This window comes from Cervus elaphus, chromosome 19 (genome assembly GCF_910594005.1).
Source record: "Cervus elaphus chromosome 19, mCerEla1.1, whole genome shotgun sequence".
NCBI classification, from domain to species: Eukaryota; Metazoa; Chordata; class Mammalia; order Artiodactyla; family Cervidae; genus Cervus; species Cervus elaphus.
The window spans coordinates 26,422,971-26,444,007 of record NC_057833.1 but is presented as its reverse complement, the minus strand read 5'-3'; the positions used below and the strand labels follow the sequence as shown (position 1 = coordinate 26,444,007).

General features: G+C 32.0%; 1 protein-coding gene across 6 annotated transcripts in view; it reads right to left on the bottom strand.

Moving 5' to 3' along the window:
• Nucleotides 1–21,037, bottom strand: part of NLGN1 (neuroligin 1) — an 894,249-nt gene that overhangs the window by 491,463 nt on the left and 381,749 nt on the right. For 4 of the 6 annotated variants that reach the window (XM_043875131.1, XM_043875132.1, XM_043875133.1 and 1 more), the window contains exon 3: nucleotides 3,127–3,279. In XM_043875131.1, the coding sequence (XP_043731066.1) occupies nucleotides 3,127–3,279 (153 nt within the window). Of the gene's footprint in view, nucleotides 1–3,126; nucleotides 3,280–9,183; nucleotides 9,244–21,037 lie in introns of all 6 variants that reach the window. The other 2 variants (XM_043875129.1, XM_043875128.1) reach the window with 1 other exon arrangement.

Below are 21,037 nucleotides of genomic sequence, written 5' to 3'. Positions count from 1 at the left end.
GAGGACAAAGAGTTAAAATGAGGACAAAGAACGCATATAACTAAATAAATTTTTAGTAAAAGAAAGGGACACTGAACTTTAAAAGAACCTGAGGAAGTAGGTTAGCAGGCAGAATCCTCTATACTCTAGGCTTTTATTTTCTTCAACCTTATTACAGTTTTCTTATCACCACCAATATAGCATTTTCAATGCAATGATAGAGTCTGAGTTACCACTTCAAAGGAAGCCAGGACAGGGTCTTGATAGGAAACAATGCTATCATTGGAGGTATTTTTTTTCCTTCTATGCTAATTCTACTTTGCAACAAACAAAATTTTTTTTTTAATATAAAATACTTTAAACTGCGAACTTGGCTGCTAGATATCCGCATGAAATTTTTGACTGAAACATTATCACTTTTTACTTATTGCTAAAACAAACTTGTAATAGTTTTCCTCTGGGATGGCAAATTCGAAGCAAAACTAATTACATTACCTGTTTCAGGTATCTTGATATTTTCTGTCAATCACCTGAGATCAAGTCTCATAATTAGCCAATTTATACATTGGACCCCAAAATTCATTTCTATAACACCAAAACATTCAAATCAAAACACAGCTCAGGATAGCCTCTGACATGGGATCAAATCTTATTTTCTACTTAAAGTCCAACACTCTCCCAAGAGCCAACTAAATAGCAATACTTTTGGATCCCACACCCAAGAAAATTTGGCTGACCTTGTTACTGTCAGACAAAGTATTAACAACAATTAAAACCCTACAGTTTTTACTGTTGCAGTTCCCCTGGTAGATCAGCTGTTGATCTGGTTGTGGTATAATACACATGCAAAGTGTGGTGAAACAAATGTCCTGATAATTTATTCTTCATGAATTAATTCACTTAAATGCTTTTTCTAAGGCTCAACACATATTTTAGGAAGTGACTAGAAAACATCAGTTCTAGAGCGAAGGTTCCAAAATGCCCCTAAAAGTGTTTCACTAACAAAGTTTAGGACTTTATCATATTGAGAGGAGATCTATAAAGGGCAGATAAACATTAGGTATGATGTCTCTTAGAGGAACAAAGGAGCCCACTAAAGTTTAAATCCTAAATGTAGCAGAGAGAGAGCAAATATTTAACACTGGAAAAATCATCCATCATCAATCCCAACACTGCCTGCCATTATACAGATCAAGTTCTTTATTTTATAACTGATAAATATTTTGTCCTGAAATCCAATCATTTAGAATATGCATTTAAAGAGGATACAAAGATCACAGTCACGTCTTCATCAGTTCTGAATATATTTTTTAAAATGGGCAAAACTTGTACCAGCATAACAGCACAGGTTACTCTATGAGATCTTCATGTGAGTATAACCAATCATAGTCAACGTAAGGTATGGCCAAAAGATTTTTTTAAATAAAATCACTGTATATGACTATGCAGATATTCAAGTCCTTGAAAGCACTATTACCATAATTTGGCATCTAATTTTAAATTTTCAGTTGGAAAACTAGTCACTGCAACAAGATTTTCAATTTAAGAAATTCAGAAAAATATGAGAATAATAAACATTAAAAAGAACTTAGCTATAAACAGTGCCATAATTAAAGTTACATGCATTAAAGATAGTGAAGATTCTCACATTCAAATCTTGTCTAAGAAGCCAATGACAACACTATGATATTTAAGATTAATTTGAGAAGATTATTATTAACATCTCTTTATATAGTTTCTAACATGGAGAGTTTTCATTGGTTGGAGGTCATTCACCTCTATGTAGTGAAATTATAAGAACATCTGAAGCAATGCATGGTTACACACGATGGGTACTTGAACTGATGTGTATTTGAACAATGCTACAGAAATATTTTATACCTACATTGCTGGAGTGTATCTATTATACTATCCACCATACTCCAAATTCAAAACAGCCTACTAGAAAAAGATCAAGTCTCACTTTGCTTTACTAACACATCCCCTTCCCCAAAACACAAAACCTTGATTGACAAAAATGATTCCTTTTTATATTTTGCGATTGGCATAAACACAGAATTATGATTACATAGAAGGAATTAGAATAACAATAGCTAACACTGAAGAGAAAAATAAACTGATTCTCAATGTGACTAAAAGAAATGATATTAACAATTATGGTGAAGGAGAATATAATTCAAACTTGTTTTTCAAAATGTTTCAGAGTAAAGAATGAGTATAGTACCTCTTTGTGCCCAAATAACATAAATTATAACTTCTAAGTGCTTAGTAAGAGATAGGACTTTGATCAATTAAGATTTAAAAAACAACTTCTTGTAATAATTGTACTCTTAGCAAGTATCTCTAAAACACCACAGATAGAGGAGTTTTATTAAATGATACAAATTTTTTTACTCCTCAAATTGTGACAATACTATAAAAAAATTAACTTATACAAGTAGAATAGCAAGTTTATGCCTATTTCAGAGTACTTGATAATTTATTTTAAATAATAATACTGCTCTATACTTTTCTTCAAGAAACAAAAGATCTACAGTTTGATTTTGTTTCACATGCATATACATTATTGAACTCATTGACACTTTGTGAAATCAATGTATGTTTTGCAAATTAAATAATTCAATAAATGACATCTAAACAAAATAATTCTAATTACATGTGATAAGCTAAAGACAAACAAACCTACACAGCAAAGGCAATCATTTCCCGAAGCTAGTCCATACACATATTCTTGAAGAGAATATAAACTAGTTTCTACGTTTCTGGCAAACCTCAGCCAATTTTATAGCATTGTAAAAAAGAAATGCAGAAGAGAGAAAAATCTGCCCAGAGACTAATTCTTCTTAAGAAAGGCCCTGCCATTGCTGTTTTTCACATTTCTATACAGCCAAGCTAAGAAGAGCATTCCTCAACAATGTGAATAATTTCATTACCTTTTATCATTAAATATCAAAACTAATCCTAGCTGTCTTTTGTCAAGTAATTTATGAATATTTATAGAATTTATTGAAAATATAAAAAATTTTGCTTCAAAGTCAGCAAACATAGAACAATGAGTGAAAGGAAGCAAAGCAAAACAAAACAAGTCAAAACAAAATTATCACATATTCACGGAATGATGTTGAAAAAAAAAAAAAAACTTCTTACCGAGTACCCCAAGTCGATAGTTGACTGTGATGACGATCACATTGCCATAACTTGCCAAGACACTCCCATCATATAAATTTCCAGTCCCTTCCATATATGAGCCACCATGGATATATACCATCACTGGTTTGGGACCCCCACTGTCCCGAATATCTGAAAAACAAATGATTGGCAACTGTTCTTATCCTCTACATGCATAATGAAGCACAGAATATATTTTCCATTTTAGAAACAAGAGGGCATGATTTTAACATAGTTCTTTAAATTGTTGTCTTCGTTAAAGTGTTTCTTAAGCAACTTGTATTAAGATCTATTGCTGAAAAAAGCAATGGATATGTTGTTTTCTTTCTAAAATTTTGTTAAATATTATAAAACTGAATTACAAAATTTGGAATAATTGCAAGTAGGTGTGAATTTCAGTGCTATTTTTAATTGATCTTTGATGTGACAGAATTAAAAGAAATAATAGAATGATAATGATTCTTAAAACTTCTTTTAACAATTGTTTAGACCTCCTATGCAATTTATGAGCCAAAAACTATGGACAATGCTATCACTGCTATTATGAAAAAAATACTCTTTTCCCCATTTTAATTATTGTAAAGATTCATATTGAATGCATCATAATTGCATTGAATAACTTATGCTCCAATTTGAGAACATAATTATAGCATTATTTCACAGAATTTGAAAGAAGTATCATTTAACTATTCAAGTACTATCAGATGAATTGTAGGCAATAGAGTGCAAAAATCTATATTTTTATCTTTGTCCCATTTAGGGGACTTTCATTCAAGTGATATTTTTCAGTTTCATTCAGGTCATCTGTTCATTCAAATTACCCTTATCCTTTGAAAGAAGAAAATTGACTGACACTTTGGCTCTATGATTTTTTCATGTAGACATTAGAGAAAATACAGCTAAGTTTAAGCGAACAATTCTAAAGTTTAGAGTGATATTGAAGTGATTTCTACAGTTCTAAATTTTAATCAAATGTGTTTGCTTTTCTAAGATACTTTACCATGATTATGTAGCTTTCAACAGGGTCTAGAAATAATATATAAGGGAAACACTGGATAATTTTAAATGGTAAAAATATACTAATATCTAGAGACGAAAATGCTAAACTATATAGTGGTTAACATTGGAAGTGAAGTCACTCAACCATGTCTGACCAATGGACTGTAGTCTGCCAAGCTCCTTCGTCCATGCGATTTTTCAGGCAAGAATACTGGAGTGGGTTGCCATTTTCTTCTCCAGGGGATCTTCTTGACCCAGGGATCAAACTCAGGTCTCCTGCACTGTAGGCAGACTCTTTACCATCTGACCCCATATTGGTTAACAAGGTTTCAACTGTTATATAAATTGAAATATTATATGTGTACATATATCTGTATGATTATGAATATGTGTACATATATCTGTATGATTATATGTACTTGAAACACTATTATATAATAGCCAATGATCTCTTACACACCAAGTGTGTAATCTTCCTTTTTTAATGTTAATAGTAATAAAGTGTCATATAAAAGCATGGCTTTGTTTCTTTGCTTTTGACATATTTTATCAAATAAATCCCCTAGAGCATAACAATTAGGGTTTCAGCTTTCAGAATAGACTAATATTATACGAACTCATTGAAAAAACTACTGATAATTTAAAGGCTGCTTTACATTGTTGTTTTTAAAAAAAGGTGACTAGTAGAAATGTGTCAATTTTTCTACGGTAATAATAATTTTTTTTCAATGAAAATCATTTTAAAATCAGGAATTGTAACTCAACTTGTTTGTCCAGATTTTCAAGTTGGAGAAATAGCTAATTGCAGAATTTAGAAACATTTTTAAGGGTCTAGTTTAAATTTGACTTAATATTTAATATCAGTGAGAGTTTATAGTACTCAGTCCTCCACACAAATGTGTACTTGAGAGTGTCTTATTTTTAAGTGGTGAGAGGAGGATACTTTGACATAAAAACCGTCTACTAGACACACCCTACATTTAGTGAAAAAACCTAAATGTATTTTCTCCTTAAATCTGTGAGAGGCAAAATTATATTCACTCATTTGTAAGACTTGGGGGACTCATAGAGATGTTAGGCTTATAGAAAGAAACAATTCTGAAATTGTCAAACTCTCCTCCTTAAATGTCTGTTCACTGCATACAGTTTTAGCTTATTTTTCTAGTGTGGCTGGCACTGAAGAAGCAATAATAAATTATTAAATCGAAATCATTAACTGACTATTCACAGCAGACACTGTACTTTGCTAATTGTGTGCTTGGAGGTAGCACAGCGGGAGGCTGTTTCAGAATTCTTCTTTAATTAAAATTACATAGAATTACAAAGCACCAACTGTGAACAGTAATGAAATCTTGGTAGAACCATTCTGTTCACCTGGAAAACAATACAGGCACACATTGAGAAGACCTGCCACATCTTGTACACCTAACATAGTAGAATGGAGTACACCGTGCCAGGATACACTGAAAATATGACAGTAAATTCTAGGAGGGATTCTACGTGGCATTCTATAGTTTTCTTTGAAAATTAGACTTGAAAGGATTACTGATTGATTGGGCTGATTGTAATTTCCAATTTGTCTTTCCAAACTTCTCATTGATTTCAACTTTGCTTAATTACTTGAATGTGTCCAGCAGTTCTTTTCCAGAAAATTCTATAAAATTCTAATGTTGTGTTCTAAACAATATTTATTTTTGCTTGAAGTAACCCTGAAGTTAATGCTAGACAGTATATTAAGTGTCAACATAGGCAACATCCTTATACATAAAAACTCTTAATACTGCTAATAAAGTCTGGGAAATGCCATATTTATAGTACAGAACAATTGCTAACTTTTGATTGTGCTTTATCAGAGTGGCTCACCTTTAGTGACTCATTAAAAACTTTACTTTTGATAGCATTTTATCATAGGGTCCATCTTGGATTTTACTTTTCTTCATAGTCTACAGGTCTTTTTTGGATGTAAATATAAATAGTAAATTGTTCAACTATAATAAAAATAACAACATAACAATAAAGGTAGATAGTTTAATATATATATAAACTTTGATTTTAAAAAGGACTAGACTCTATAAATGAAACTGATATACCAGATAACCTGCTATTGAATATTATCAACTAATGCCATCATTTTAATAATAAAATTTGGAATAGCCACTTGGTCTTTAGTGCAAATATATTAGATGTAATAATTTATAATGAATTTATTAGAGCCATATTGTCCCTCTAAATTTTGTCTCATATGTTCCCTTAGAAATTAAGTGCATTTCTCCTAAGATATCTGACTTTGCCTGAACAGCTGCTACTGACCTTAACTAAAATCAGAAGAATACTCTCAGAGACTAAAACACTAGCTCAGGTTTAGTAAAACTACAAATATGCCTAAAGTATGCTTACATTTTCTGTTATTTACAATGTCTTAAAGTTTTGCTAAGCATCTAGGTCTTTGAACTAAGTGGGAAGAAATACTATACACTGCTGATTATTTTTTTTTTTTTGATTATTTTTATTCTAAAATTTTTACAGTAAAAAACTAATTTTTTCAAGTTATACACAAACTGGAAACTGAGCAAGTATCTTGATTTTAAATTTTAGTAACTATTTTATCTTTCTGATAAATAAAAAATTTAAGCCAATGTAACAAGTGCCAATAGCTCTAGAGCAATCAATTGGGATTTATTTTTGCCTGACAACCAATGTTTGAAGTCATAATTCCCTTTAACAGTCCTGGTGAATAATTATTAGTCACATAGCTCCTTGAACATGTTTACTGGTTTCTTTTTACTTAAAGGACTCATGAAGTTTTTAATTGCCCATAATTTAGAATTTGGGGGCATTTAACAATTTTAAAATTTGGGGGTATTGCCTGAATCAAATCTTTCCCTGATACGTTTAAAGATATTTCAAGAAATTTTTGCCCTCTTCTCATTTGATGAACCTCAGTTATTATTCAAAGGTTTTTATCCTGGAGGGTATTTGAATTTATCCTTATCTTCTAAACAATTACCCGAACAACACAGAGGAATAAGAACTTGGACTCCACACTTATGAGCATTTAAAAGTATTTACTGATTTGGTAACTCTTAGGATGACTGGCTAAGTACTCAACCTAAATATTACCTGCCAATTTAAGTCAGTGTTTAGGATATATTTAATGGCTATTTGAAAATGTTAAATGTGCTTCAAATTATGTCTATGAGATATATTTACCTTTACAGGGCTTAGTTCACTGTGGCTGTTCAGAGGTATTACTTGTAAACATGATGCTGTTTTACCAAAAGCAAAAAAAAGCAGCACATAAAATCAGCCATCAAAATATTTTTTAAAATGGGATATGATGTAAACAAACATTGTGTGTATTCGGGGAAAATTTGGAGTTTACAAAGTTACACACTAAGCAATCTGATAACAAATGTCCAAGATACAAGCATTTTCAGAGGATTCAACAAATCTCAAGGTCCCCAAGTAGAAGCTGTTTTCATAGAGCACCAGGAACAAAACCCATATCCTCAAGGTGAATAAATGCCTTTGATGTTTTAATTCTTCAGATTTCCAACAGGGTTAAAAAAAATCACAATTTGTATTTTGAAATTATAAATTTATTTTTAGCTATTTAGCATTCAAAATGACAATCTTGGGCAGCTATAAAGACTTATTTCAAGTATTAATGACTGTGTTGTATTTAACCTTTAACCCACTGGTGGTATTCATGGCAAATGAATATTTAAGCAAATGTTATAAATTTCATTTAATCAAAATAATTCTTAAATGTTATAAAAATATTAACATCTAATAAAATTTTTAAATATTTAATAATTTGTTTCTATAATTTTCTATTCTGAAGTAGTTTATTAAATATATATATGTATCTTAATGAAACAATTTCAATTGTTTAGTAAGAACACATTCATAGTTGTTCCTCATCGAACTAGCATTTCTGCTGGCCTGTGTGTGGATTATCTTGTTTTGGAAAATCTTTCTTACCACATTATTGTTTTTATGAGATGTAATTTCCAAAGTTCTGGGAATTATTTTTAAACCTAGGATTACATTAGTCATCTCTGTAAGAATCATAACTAGGGTGGCATTAAAAAACAAATAACTAATTGGAGGCAAAATGAACTGAAAGACTCAATGGGCCTCTCTAACACTCCATTTAATACCAGGTAAAGGTACATAATGGAATGAGAAATCTCAAATCAATCTAGTGAGTACTTACACGTACAGTGTATGTCAGAATTGTAAGTCATAGAAAGTTGGAAAGAGAAAAGAATTTTTATATTAATACAGTATAAAGACATTATTACTTATAGTTAGCAACAATTTGAAATTCAGAATATTTTACTTGCCAATCTTCAAATTATGTGCCTTTGATATTAAAACATATTCATTGAATCTTCTCAGGGTTCTTAAGTGGTTAAATAAGGTTTACTACAATTATCTAAGTAGGTGTATGCCTTTCACATCCATATGATTTTATTATCGATGTAATATTTAAGCACACAAACAGAAAACAGTATTTTTTAAATCTGAATTACATTGCTCAAGAAACACTTTATATCAGCTTTTAGCTTGTCCTTCATTTTACTGAGTGTGTTTTTTTTTTTTAAACAAATATAAAATGTAAAAATGAAACAGTTTGTATTGGGTAAAATATTTACATAGATTAGAAAACATGCAAAATGCGTACAAAGAGACTACAGGGAAGAGATTGTTAGTTCAAAGAATATGGACAAGTTTCAGTCAAAATGTGGAATGAAACATATCAAAAGTCAGTTCAAGAAAACAACAACAACAAAAAATGCCCCTCTTTTTAAAACGTTGTAATGGTTGGCATCAAAATCAAAATTTGACATTCATTTTTTAAAAAATTAAAAATGTATATTCATATGTAACAACAAGCAAGAAGACAAAACACATCAAAAGTGGGAATTAAAAACAACTCTTCAAAAAAAGACAAGAAGTAAAAAAATAGAAAAGGGTGGAAAAAGTGATTGAGGCTCTTGTCATGCAAATAGATTGGGTGGAGAAAAATACCTTCATCTTCAGCACCGTCATTATCACCTAAATCATCTGTCTGTTTCTTTGTAAGGGGACCTAGGATTGAGAACGGAGAAATGGAGGGGAAAAAAAAAAAAGACAATTCAAGAATAAACAAGACTGAGGGGAAAAAATAAGTGCAAATACTAAAATTCTCAAGGATTATTTCCAAAAAGCGTGGGGGAGTGATTACATCAAAGTTGGTTATCGATTTTGTTTAAGAAAAAAAAAAATTCCCTTTCCCCAAAATATCTCACAGATTTGGCTTGTGAATATATCCAGCATAAAAAATACATGTGGTTTGAAAGTCACATCATAAGCAAAGGAAATGATTTTTTTTAATACCAACTGCATACAAAAAAAGTAAACAGTTTTATTAACTGAAAGAACTTAATTTATTCAGTGTCTTTTCTAATTTGAATTGGTGACAACAATAAAGAAAGTAGGCCAAACTCATTCTTTAATTTGGGACAATATAATACCATTAGGGAAAACAGAGATATAAACATTTTTAGAGTTTTTTCTTTTCTTTTTTTTTTTTTCTGTTTTATTATAAAAGCATTAACACTTAGGTTTTACACATTTTTATGTCACACATTTTTCAAAACTGTGATTTTTTTAAAATTACTTGTCGTTACACAAATATTTCCCCATGCGTTTTGATTAAAAAGTAGCCGTGGATTTAAAATCTTTGCAACTTGCACAAATATATGAATAAATAATCTCATCACTTGGTAGAGTATCACTGTAGAAGTCAGTGTTTGTAATTAAGGTAGTTACAGAGTCAGGGCTGATATTTCATAATCAATTTAGAAATATAACAAATTATGCCCTAGTGCAATTTCATGCCCAGTGTAGTTATTTATAATGGGATGTTTTAGGATAACAATTGTATTAAAATACTGTGAATGTTTAATAAATGTTTTATTATTCTTAACAATATTAATTTGCTAAGAATAAAGTAGGACACCAAAGGGGAAGTCAAAGGCCATATGAAAGTAATTTTAAGCATCACATAATTGACATATTCAGCACACAAAAAAGCATGTGAAGCCCTCCATTTCTTTTTGTTTCCACAACCATTTAATTTGTATGGCATTTCATAATCCTCATGCAAAAAGCGATCATTACAAACACATAACACTCAAGTTAAAAGACAGCCAACCACATAACCATAAGCAAGAGAATTTTGTCATGCATAAAATAACAGTTACAGAAAAAGGAAGGAAAAAAAGAGGACTGAACGCCATATGTTGATTTTAATAATATAAATAGTAAAGAAGCAGGCATTAATTCTAAGCACTCTTGATAGGAAGGGACTGTTAAACATTTTGAGAAAGATTTCTAAGCCTTTTCAGTGATTACCATGTATTGTTTGTAATTCAAAGCTACATTTTAATATCACAGCCTTCACAGAATAAAAAACACCATCCCCGAAAACAGAAGGAAAAAATGAGACATATATGAGTTTTATTAGCTCGGAGGGACAGCCTTGAAAAATAGTAATAACTGGCAAAGATCAAAGATTGGAAATAGAGAAACTGATGATGTAACAGAAGGGACCCATTGATTACTCAATTGTAAGGTCATGGTTTCAAGGCCATTCCCGATACAGAGGAGCTCTACACAGTAAATTAAATGGTAAATTTCATAGTACTGCAAGTAATCATTCCATTGAGAAGAAAAAGTAGATGAAAGCAATAGTTTACAATTAGCACTCCTTTGCAAGTTCAGAGAAATCTACATTTCTTGAATATAACCCTGTTTAAATGAAGAAAGTATCCTCAGTATTATATGATGTTCATGCAACAATGTTGCTGCATTTCTGAAAAATAGAAAAACATTAATTTTGATTTAAAAATTACTGTATCAGAACTATATTTGAAATATTGAATATCTTACATCATGTAGAATATTAGACTTAGAAAAATGTTTAACTTTTCTGTAATTACCTAAAGGAATAAATTAATAAACCTCAACAAATATATTTTCTTGCATTTCTATTTTCAAGGACACCATATAAAAATTATGGTTTTATTTACTAGTTAACAACACAGATTAAAGTACAGGATAGTTTCTTATTGATGCCAAAATACATCTGCTTTCCAATTTTAGCTGAATTACTTAATTTGCTTAACTCTTGGCTATATTAGGAAACCCTTAATGTGAGCTCAAATTTTTCTTTGCTAAATTGTTATTTTAATAATTTTTGGAGAGAAACGTAAATCCTATCACAATTACATTAAGTATGCGGCTATATATCTCTCTTGGAAGATGTCTTTCTTTCTCCTCTTAGGGTGCCCAAGGCAATTTACATGATTCCTCTGGGAAATCATTCAGGTTCTACATCCAAGAGTCAGTAGTTGTACACACTTTACACACATACAAAATTGTTAGCTGTTGGTCTACATGAGATAAGAGAGCAAAAAATTTTTATTAACACAATGTCTCCCAGTTGTTTGCATGGTGAACATAGTTCTCAGTTGCTATTTGCCTCTGGGTCTATATTAGTAGATAAATCAGGGAAATGATACTATTTCTGTGGGAGAACTTTTCCACACAGGGAATGGCTGCTACATTATTTATAAGCACTTTTCATATTCAGAAGGTTGCAAAGATCTTAACTGATGTGAGATGATGATTACATACATACACTACATGGAACATCTTTTACTGTAGCAAATCTGAAGGGTTAGAAACATACAGATACTGTTTCAGCATCATGAACAGATGAGGGCATCATTATTCAAAGGAAGGGTTAAGCCAATTTCTCAACTAAAGAATTCCATTTATTGAATACTATCTGAGAAAAAAGAAAGTGAAGTCACTCAGTTGTGTCCGACTCTTTGCGATCCCATGGACTGTAGCCTACCAGGCTCCTCAGTCTATGGAACTTTCCAGGTGAGAGTACTGGAGTGGGTTGCCATTTCCTCCTCCAGGGAATCTTCCTGACCCAGGGATCAAACCCGGGTCTGCAAGCAAATGCTTTACCATCAGAGCCATCAGGGAAATCGTCGTGAATGCTATTTAGTAGGTTTTATTTAAAATCTTGTTGGATGATATTAAATTGTTACCACATTATGGGTTTCAGTAGCATTTTAGATTTTAGTTGGTCAAGTACAGTTGGGTTTTCTTAACATCAAGAATTTTTTACACATCTGATTTTTTGAAGGGTACCTGAGAAGAAGGGCTGATAATTTTCCAGCAAGAAAAAAAAAAAAGGATTATAAAAAGAAAGAAAACAGATTTCCTTTATCTTATGTGCCTAAAGGCACTGAGAATAAATATCTGAGAGGTTTTGTGTTGCAAACTGAGAAACTAGAGTAAATATGTTTATGGATTATAGAAATATCTCTACATGATCTCAAGATTCATTATTCCCAGGCTGGAAAGAAAATAATTTCCTTGATCTCTCTTCTTTCTAGAATATTAGCAACTCTGTCTCACTTTTCCTTTATTTCAATCTGTTACTGTTGATATAACTTCTGATGCTAAAAAATTTTAAGTAGAAATATTTTAAGGGGTAATTGTCATTAATTTTCTAACAAGTATAGGCAACCACTATTAGAGACTATGCATTCCAGCAAGTTGATCACCATGATTTCCTCAAAGAGCAAAACATTTACCGTTCATCATAAATAACAATCATTATTAACACTCCAACCACAGCTTATGCTTCTTTTAAACTACAAATAGTGCATCTTCAAAACCCACAGTTTAAATGGACATCTTAAATCACCGAAGTATAAAGGAAATGAGTCCTCTAAAACCTGAGTGTGGAAGTGATTTATTCTATATTGAAACTCCATAGGGTCTGTCCTCCTTGAGGAACTCACTCATAACTCTTATTAGAGTTAATAAGAAAGCAGATCGCATGTCTTTTTGAAACAAAGTGAGAGTAATTGCTATATTTTATATCTCCCAAAGCCAATAAATAGATTCAGTGGTGAAACAACAGGACTAAGAAAGGTACAGGAACTCCTAACCATGAACTTTGAACTCATTTAAATCCAAAATAGTTCCTTTGCATTAACCTAAGTATAATTCAAAGTATCATCCTTTACAAAAGATGCATGATGCATTCTTACATTTCAGAATCTGACCACAGTGCCTTTTATATTTTGAAAAAGGAATAAAAATATCAGCATTTCTCTGTAGTTAACTGCAGAATAATTATGAGCACCGAAATAATTACTATCCACCCACATTAAAGCTGCTTTTTATCATTCCCTTTGATGAAGGTCTAATATACTTTAGGTCTCAAATACATTAGAACTGATTATAAATTCCTTCATTACAGGTTCAATTCAGCAGAAATTATTCGTACTTTGTGTCACACATATCTGCAAAAAAAGGCAAGTAGGTTGAGGGTATCATTAGCTTCTGATTCAGAAAGCTGTCCATGAGAAATGTGTCCTTCTTAAGAGAATATGTGTGGAATTTTTAGAATTATCGAGAGCTCCAGGCTCCAGTGAGTCCCATCATGATGGAGATGGAGAGCCCTGGCTAAAGACCCTGCTATAAAAAAAAAAATAAAAATAAAAAATAAAGACCCTGCTATACTCTTTTCCCTGCCCTCTTTACCCACAGCCTTAGAGGTAAATTGACTGTAAAAGATTCCTAAGGCAGTTTCCACAGAATGGGAAAATCTAAGGATGTTGTCATTGTTGCTTTGGGGCCACTGGAAGCAGGCTAAATCTCTTCAGAGATGTTGTTAGGACAAATTTATTTACAAAACTAAGATCAAGGATGTAAAATTCTAACTCTGTCTGAAGAATATATGGAGGACCTCACTAGACTTCAATACATTTTAAATAAAAACAGCATATATTACTGTATCTGATTTTTTCCAAATTGATAAACATTTAAATACAATGACTTTAAGAAATCAAATATCACAATTGGTGTCATTGCAAAGGTATTAAATTTTACCCACTGAAATTTATTCTATTTAATATAACTGCAATATATACCTCTTAAGAATGTAGAGATGTGTGAAAGTAATTGACTTGGAATGACACTCATTAATTTGACAATACTATAGTACTTAAAGTTATCACATTTCTTAAATAATCGATTATATGAACATGTATCAAAATATCATACCAAAAATATTTTTCCTGAAAAATTTTCAATTAAAAACTATTTTTGAATAATGCCATAAATCCACATTATGATAAAATTAAAATGTAATGCAAACAGCTATGATGAGATACTAGAAGCAAACTTTGGAACAACTGACAGTTTTCAAAGAATCCATCTATTGCGCAAATTTTGATGGCACTAGTATCTCATTCATGACATTTCAGTATCCTTTAGGTGAGCTGTTTACGCTAGTGGTTCATATGTACACATGCTATGGAAATTAATTTCCAAGCCTATGAAAGTAGCAGCATTCTCTATATTTATCTTTGTGTTTGAAGAAACTGCCAATATGAACACAAAACATATTCCCTCAGACAGTTCTTTAGGGAAGAATACAGATGAAAACATGACGTTTGGGAAAAAAAGAGACACTGTTGTTAGAATCCAGAAAGCGAGGAAGAACAATCTGGGGCGGTCCCAGAGTGTTCTAAAGTGTTCTTAGTGTTCTAAATAACACTAAGAAGTGCTTATTTATATTTATATGAAAAGTGGGTTTTTTCTTCATAAAATTACTTTGACTACAATACTTTAAAGTCAAAAGCAATCCTGTCCAAAATAAAAATGATAAGATCTGGGGGAAAATTTTTAACTAGATAAAAAGTAAACTAGGTTAACCCCTAATCTGAGCATCACCAAATTTACACATGCTCATTATTTTTTAACATTATATTTGTTTGATTTTCTAAAAAATGCAGATGCAATATTGCATCGCTTGAAGAATGTCAGAATAATGTTCCTTTCTCATATGGGACAATGTGGCTGTCTGCTATATAAATCCTTCAGTACTTTGTGAGGATACATTCTATACTGCTCTAGCTTTCCACATATTATCCAGAGAGGTACTTGGAGTATGATGAGGATACAAGTGCCATCAGATGCTCAGAGATATCTCAACTTGGCTAGATGGTTGGGATGGCATCAACAGTCCAACTTCCCTCTCATGGCTGCCAATATTCAGTCATTCAACAAATGTTTAATATATTATGTTCTGTCCTCTAGATATATGGTGGGCAAAAAAAGCAAGACATTTGCCCTTATGAAAATTTCTTTTGTGGAGAAAGAAACACTGAACAAATAATCACACACATAAGTGCATATTCAAAAACTGTGTTAAGGATATTAAGCCTTGATGTTACCAGATGTTATACAAGGGGATCTGGTTGAGCCCAGGCAGTTTTCACTGAATAAGTGCAATGTAGCCTGATTACTGAAGGATAAGTGAGTACTAAGCAGGAAAAAAGGCTACAGATAGGGAAGTAGGGTGGGAAGAGGTCCGACAGAAAAATATAGCACGTGCAAAGTCTTAAAATGAGAGGGAACCTGAAGGTCAGTGTGGCTGCCACATACTCTGTAGAACAGGGTAGTGGGTGATGACAATGAAGAGACAGACAGGCATCATTCCGAGCATGCAGCTCTTTTAGTCTGGGGAATTTTTTCTTAATCCTAAAAGCAACATGAAGCCATTTAAACGATTTAAGCACAAACTGATAAACTCTGCTCTATTTGAATCTTAAACAGAAAATCAGAAAGAGGCAACGTCATTCTAAGAAATATGACAGAGGAAATTTTATATAGAGGTTTTGGATTATATTTTTTATCAGAAAAAATAGCTATATTAGAAGCAATTAGACCAGGAAAAGGAGTCTACAGTATCCTATTTCCATTTGCAAATGTCACCAAAAAATGAAATCTAAGACACTAGCATATCTGAGATTTTACAAATATTTTAAAACTTTCTATTAAATCCATACTTGGATTTATTTTGCCTGAAAATTAACATACAGAGAATTAACATATCCTAATTATGCTTATATTCATAGAAAAATATAGCCCATAAGCTATTCATTCTCGGATATTTCATTCCCATCTCAGTATATCAGGGATGCCCAGCATGTCTACCTCAAAGTCAGTTTTAACTCCTATCATAGGTTTTGCTTTTTCTTTTTTTCTAAACTATAAATCTAGAAATAATCTTGAACCATTCCTTCTTCCTCCCTTTTGCCTTAACCAGACCTCATTAATTTTTCAAGAGAAATTTTGTTCTTGTCACTCTTTCCCCAAACTATTATTAGCCTGGTCTGTGGCCACCGTTACCATATGCTTGAATTATTATAGTAGTCTTGTAATTGCTTCCACTGTTATCCAGACTCTAGACTGTCTCCCAAGTCATCCTGTAGTCCATAAATCTTCAAAGTAGTAGATTACAATAGTTGTGAACCAAAAAAGAAAAAGATTTAATAATCATCATCAACTAAAATGTACACACACTCAACTCTTTCTAAGACTAAAATTGCAAGCACTCCAAGGGAACGGAAATGCAAAAGCATGTACAACAGTTTTGTACTGTGAGTTTTAAAATAGTTATAAAGACAGATGAAAACCAAATATAGTTTAACACTCATTTTGATGTTTTAGAAATTCATGAGCAAAAATAAGATTTTTTAAAATTCAAAATGGAAACAAATCATGTAAAATATGTTTTTTAAATACAGTTCAGATTAGTGTTTATTAAACACTACTTTCGTTGTTTCACTACTCTGTTTAAAAACCTTTACTATCTCCTATTCTGTATTATCTTAGACTAAATGGCCAAGACTGAACCATAAGACTCTCTTATTCTTTCTAGATTTCATCTTTTCATTCTACTGCTTTCCAAAATAAATCACATCTGAATTCTAATAAATATTTAAAGAGGAACTAACACCACTTCTTTATAAACTCTCCCAAAAAAGATAAGAGAAGAGAATGCTTCAAGATTCTTGATGTGAAGCCAGCATTACTCTGATATCAAGATCCAACAGACTACAAGAAAAGAAAATTATAGGAATATCCCTGATGAATGTAAATGCAAAACTCCTCAACAAAATTTTAGCAAACCAAATTCAACAATACATTAAAGAAATTACATACCAAGATTGAATGGGATTTATTCAAGGATTTATTGAACCATTCAAGAATGGTTCAATACTCACAAATTAATGTGACAACACCACATTAATAAAGTAAAAGATATAAGGCAAAGATCATCTAAATAGATATAGAAAAAATACTTGGAAAAAATAAGTATCTTTTCATGATTAAAAAAAAAAACAAAAAAAACTTTTATCAAATTTTAAGGGGGAAGGTATCTCAGCCTAACAAGAGTTCTGTATAACAGACAAATGTATAGCTAAAATCATATTCAGTATTGAATTATTGAAGGCTTTTCCTCTAAGATCAGAAACCAGAAAAGGATGCTTACTTTCACCACTTTTTTCAACATAGTACTTGAAGTTTTATCCAGAATAATTAGCCAAGAAAAAGAAATAAAATATATCCATCAGATAAGAATAAGCAAAAACTATCTATTTGCAAATGACCTGATATCATATATAGAAACCTTTAAAGATTTCACCCAAAAAATTGTTAACATTAATAAACTATTTCAGTAAAGTTTCAGAAAACAAAATCAATATATAAAAATTAGTTGTGTTTCTATAGCAATGAAATATGAGAAAGAGAATTTATAAAACAATCTGATATATAACATCATCAAAAAATTAAAATTCTTAGTCATTTAACTAAGGCAAAATATTTATACACTAAAAATTATAAGACATTGATGGAAGAAATTGAAGAGGACCCAAATAAATGGAAAGATATTCCATGTTCATAAACTGAAAGAATTAAATATTTTTTTAAAAGCCCATACTACTTGAAGGGATCTACAGATTCAGTGCAATACCTATCAAGATTCTAGTGACATTTTTCACAGAAATAGAACAAAAAATTCTAAAATTTGTATGAAACCTCCAAGATTCCAAATAACCCAAACAATCTTGAGAAAGAATAACAAAGCTGGAGGTGTCACACTTACTGACTTCAAACTGTATTACAAAGCTATAGTAATTAAAACAGTATGCACTCACATAAAAAATAGATCACACATCAGTAAAACAGAATAAAGACTCCAGAAATAAATGTAAATGGTCAATTAATTTTCAACAATGGAGCCTAGAATATACTATAGAGAAAGGATAGTTTCCTCAACAAACAATGTTGGGAAAACTGGACAGCTACATGCAAAAGAATGAAATAACCCCCCATCTTACATCATATACAAAAACATAATAATAAATTAATAAAAACTCACAATGCATTGTGACTTGAAAACAAAACATCAAACATTAAACTCCTAGAAGAAAACATCTTTAGCACTGATCTTAACAATGATTTTTTTTAATCTGACACCAGAAGACAACAAAAGCAAAAATAAACAAGTGGGACTACATTAAACTGAAAAACTCTGCACAGAAAAGGAAACCATCAACAAAACCAAAGGCAACCTATCGAATGGGAAAAACAATTGTAAACCCCATATCCAATAGGAGGTTAATTTCCTAAAATGTACAAGGAACTCATTCAACTCTGTAGCATACAACAATAAAAACATTCAGAACATGAATAGACATTTTTCCAAAGAAGACCTACAAATGACAAACAGGTACATGAGAAGGTTCTCAGCATCAATAATCATCAGGTTAATGTAAATCAAAACCACAATTAGATATCACCTCACATCTCTTAAGATGTCTCTTATCAAAAAGACAAGAGATAACAAATGCTGGAGAGAATGTGGAGAACAGTGAACCCCTGTACACTGTCAGCAGGAATGCAAATGGGGACAGCCATTATGGAAGGAGTATGGAGGTTTCAGAAGAAGTAAACGTTGAAGTACCATATGATTTAGCAATCCCTCTTCTAAGTATACATCCAAAGGAAATGAAATCATTATCTCAAAGAGATATCTGTACTTCCATGTTCATAGCAGCATTATCCACAAATAACAAGGTATGGAAACAAACTAAGTGCCCATCGGCAGATGAATGGATAAAGAAAATGAAGTGTATATATTCACCGCCCCACCCTTTAGTTAGTGTGTTAGCCATTCAGTCATGCCTGACTCTTTGCGATACCATGGACTGTAGCTCGCCAGGATCCTCCATCCATGGAATTATCCAGGCAAAAATACTGGAGTGGGTTGCCATTTCCTTCTCCAAGGGATCTTCCCAATCCAGGGATTGAACCCAGATCTCCTGCACTGCAGGCAGATTCTTTACCATCTGAGCCACCAGGGAAGCCCATATATACATACAATAGAATATTACTCAGCTTCAGAAAAGAAAGAAAGAGTCTGCTTTGTAGTAAAATGGATGAACCTGGGGGGCATTATGGTAAGTTAGTTAAGAAACCAGAAAGACAAATAGACAAATATTACATGGTGTCAATTAACACATGGAATGGTTAAAAGTCAAATGTATAGAAAAAATATAAAAATAAGTGGTAGGGACCTTATGAACCCTGGGAGTGGGAAAAATAGAGAAGGGTAAAAACTTTCAGTTATAAGATGAAGAAGATCTGAGGATCTAATGCACAACATGATAACTACAGCTATAGATGATAACACTCTACTGTATAACTGAAATTTCTAAGAGAGATTAAGTTAAATGTTCTTACCAAACATATGTGAGGAAAAATCAAATAATACAAATAGAATACTTTTCTTCCCGTTGTAAGTCTTGTCACTATTTCACAGAAGCACACTCTTGCACTCACACCTTGTATGTTTTATCCCATAGCATTAATTCCTTAAAGTTTAGAGGTAGTTCTATACGCCTCAGCAAGACCTGATTGTGAAAATACCTTGATTCTTGGACATCACTCTATTTTAGGTCCATAAGTGAGATAAAGAATTTGAACCAGTAATTATTAAGATCCTATTATCCAAGTGGGTCTCACTGGGAAATCAACCAGTGAAGACAAGTCCTCTAATGCTGAAGTCCTAGGTAAGCCTAGTGGCTGAATGTGTGTTCCTGAGATGACCACGTGAGTTTCCAGTCTACTGCATGCCTGTCCCTGTTAATCACCTGTGATCCCCAGTGAAGCGGTTTTACTCTTTCTACTCCATACACTCAAGCCCACATGGGTTGACTCTCTTACCATGTGAGCTACAATCTGCTGGGGACACAAGTCTGTGCTCTTTCTCACCCGATGCAGTAAATGTCAAGGTTACACTGGATACTGTAGAAACACTTTTGAATCCAGTGATCAAATGGCCAGATTCATAGGGCAAGACACTAGAGCTGGAAAGGGACCTTGCTGAGTGACTATCAAATCCTCTCACTTCGCAGGTCCTCAACAAAACAAAAGTAGAGCGTGAAATGACTTGCTGGCCCCAGAGCTGGTCAAAAGCAGGGCTAGGTCAAGATTTCAGGTTTCTTACCTAGTTAGCTCCTTTAAAATAAGTCACAAGGCAATAACGGACAAGCAGGGAAATGGAAAAACTGAATGTGGAAGTATCAGATATAATATAGATCTTTTTAAAATAAACCACAAATTTATAGGCTTATCATAATTATATTACAACTAAAAGCCTTTAGGACTTACCTAACTAGTATTTTATTTAGAAGTCACTGAAATTAAACTTTAAGTAAAAATAAATATTTATAGAAACACCTTTAAATGGAAAAACCAGAAAAAATATTAAAAACAAGCCAAGAGATTAGGAAGAACGAAGATCATAGAATTTAAACAAAATAAGTAATGTAAGTTAAGAAGAACACCTTCCTCACAATGAATATGATTAGTAAACTAAATTGTTATGGGATAATTTAAGTGCGGACAAATGAAGTAGTCAACCTGACTTAAAAGAAGAGCAAGAGGCCTT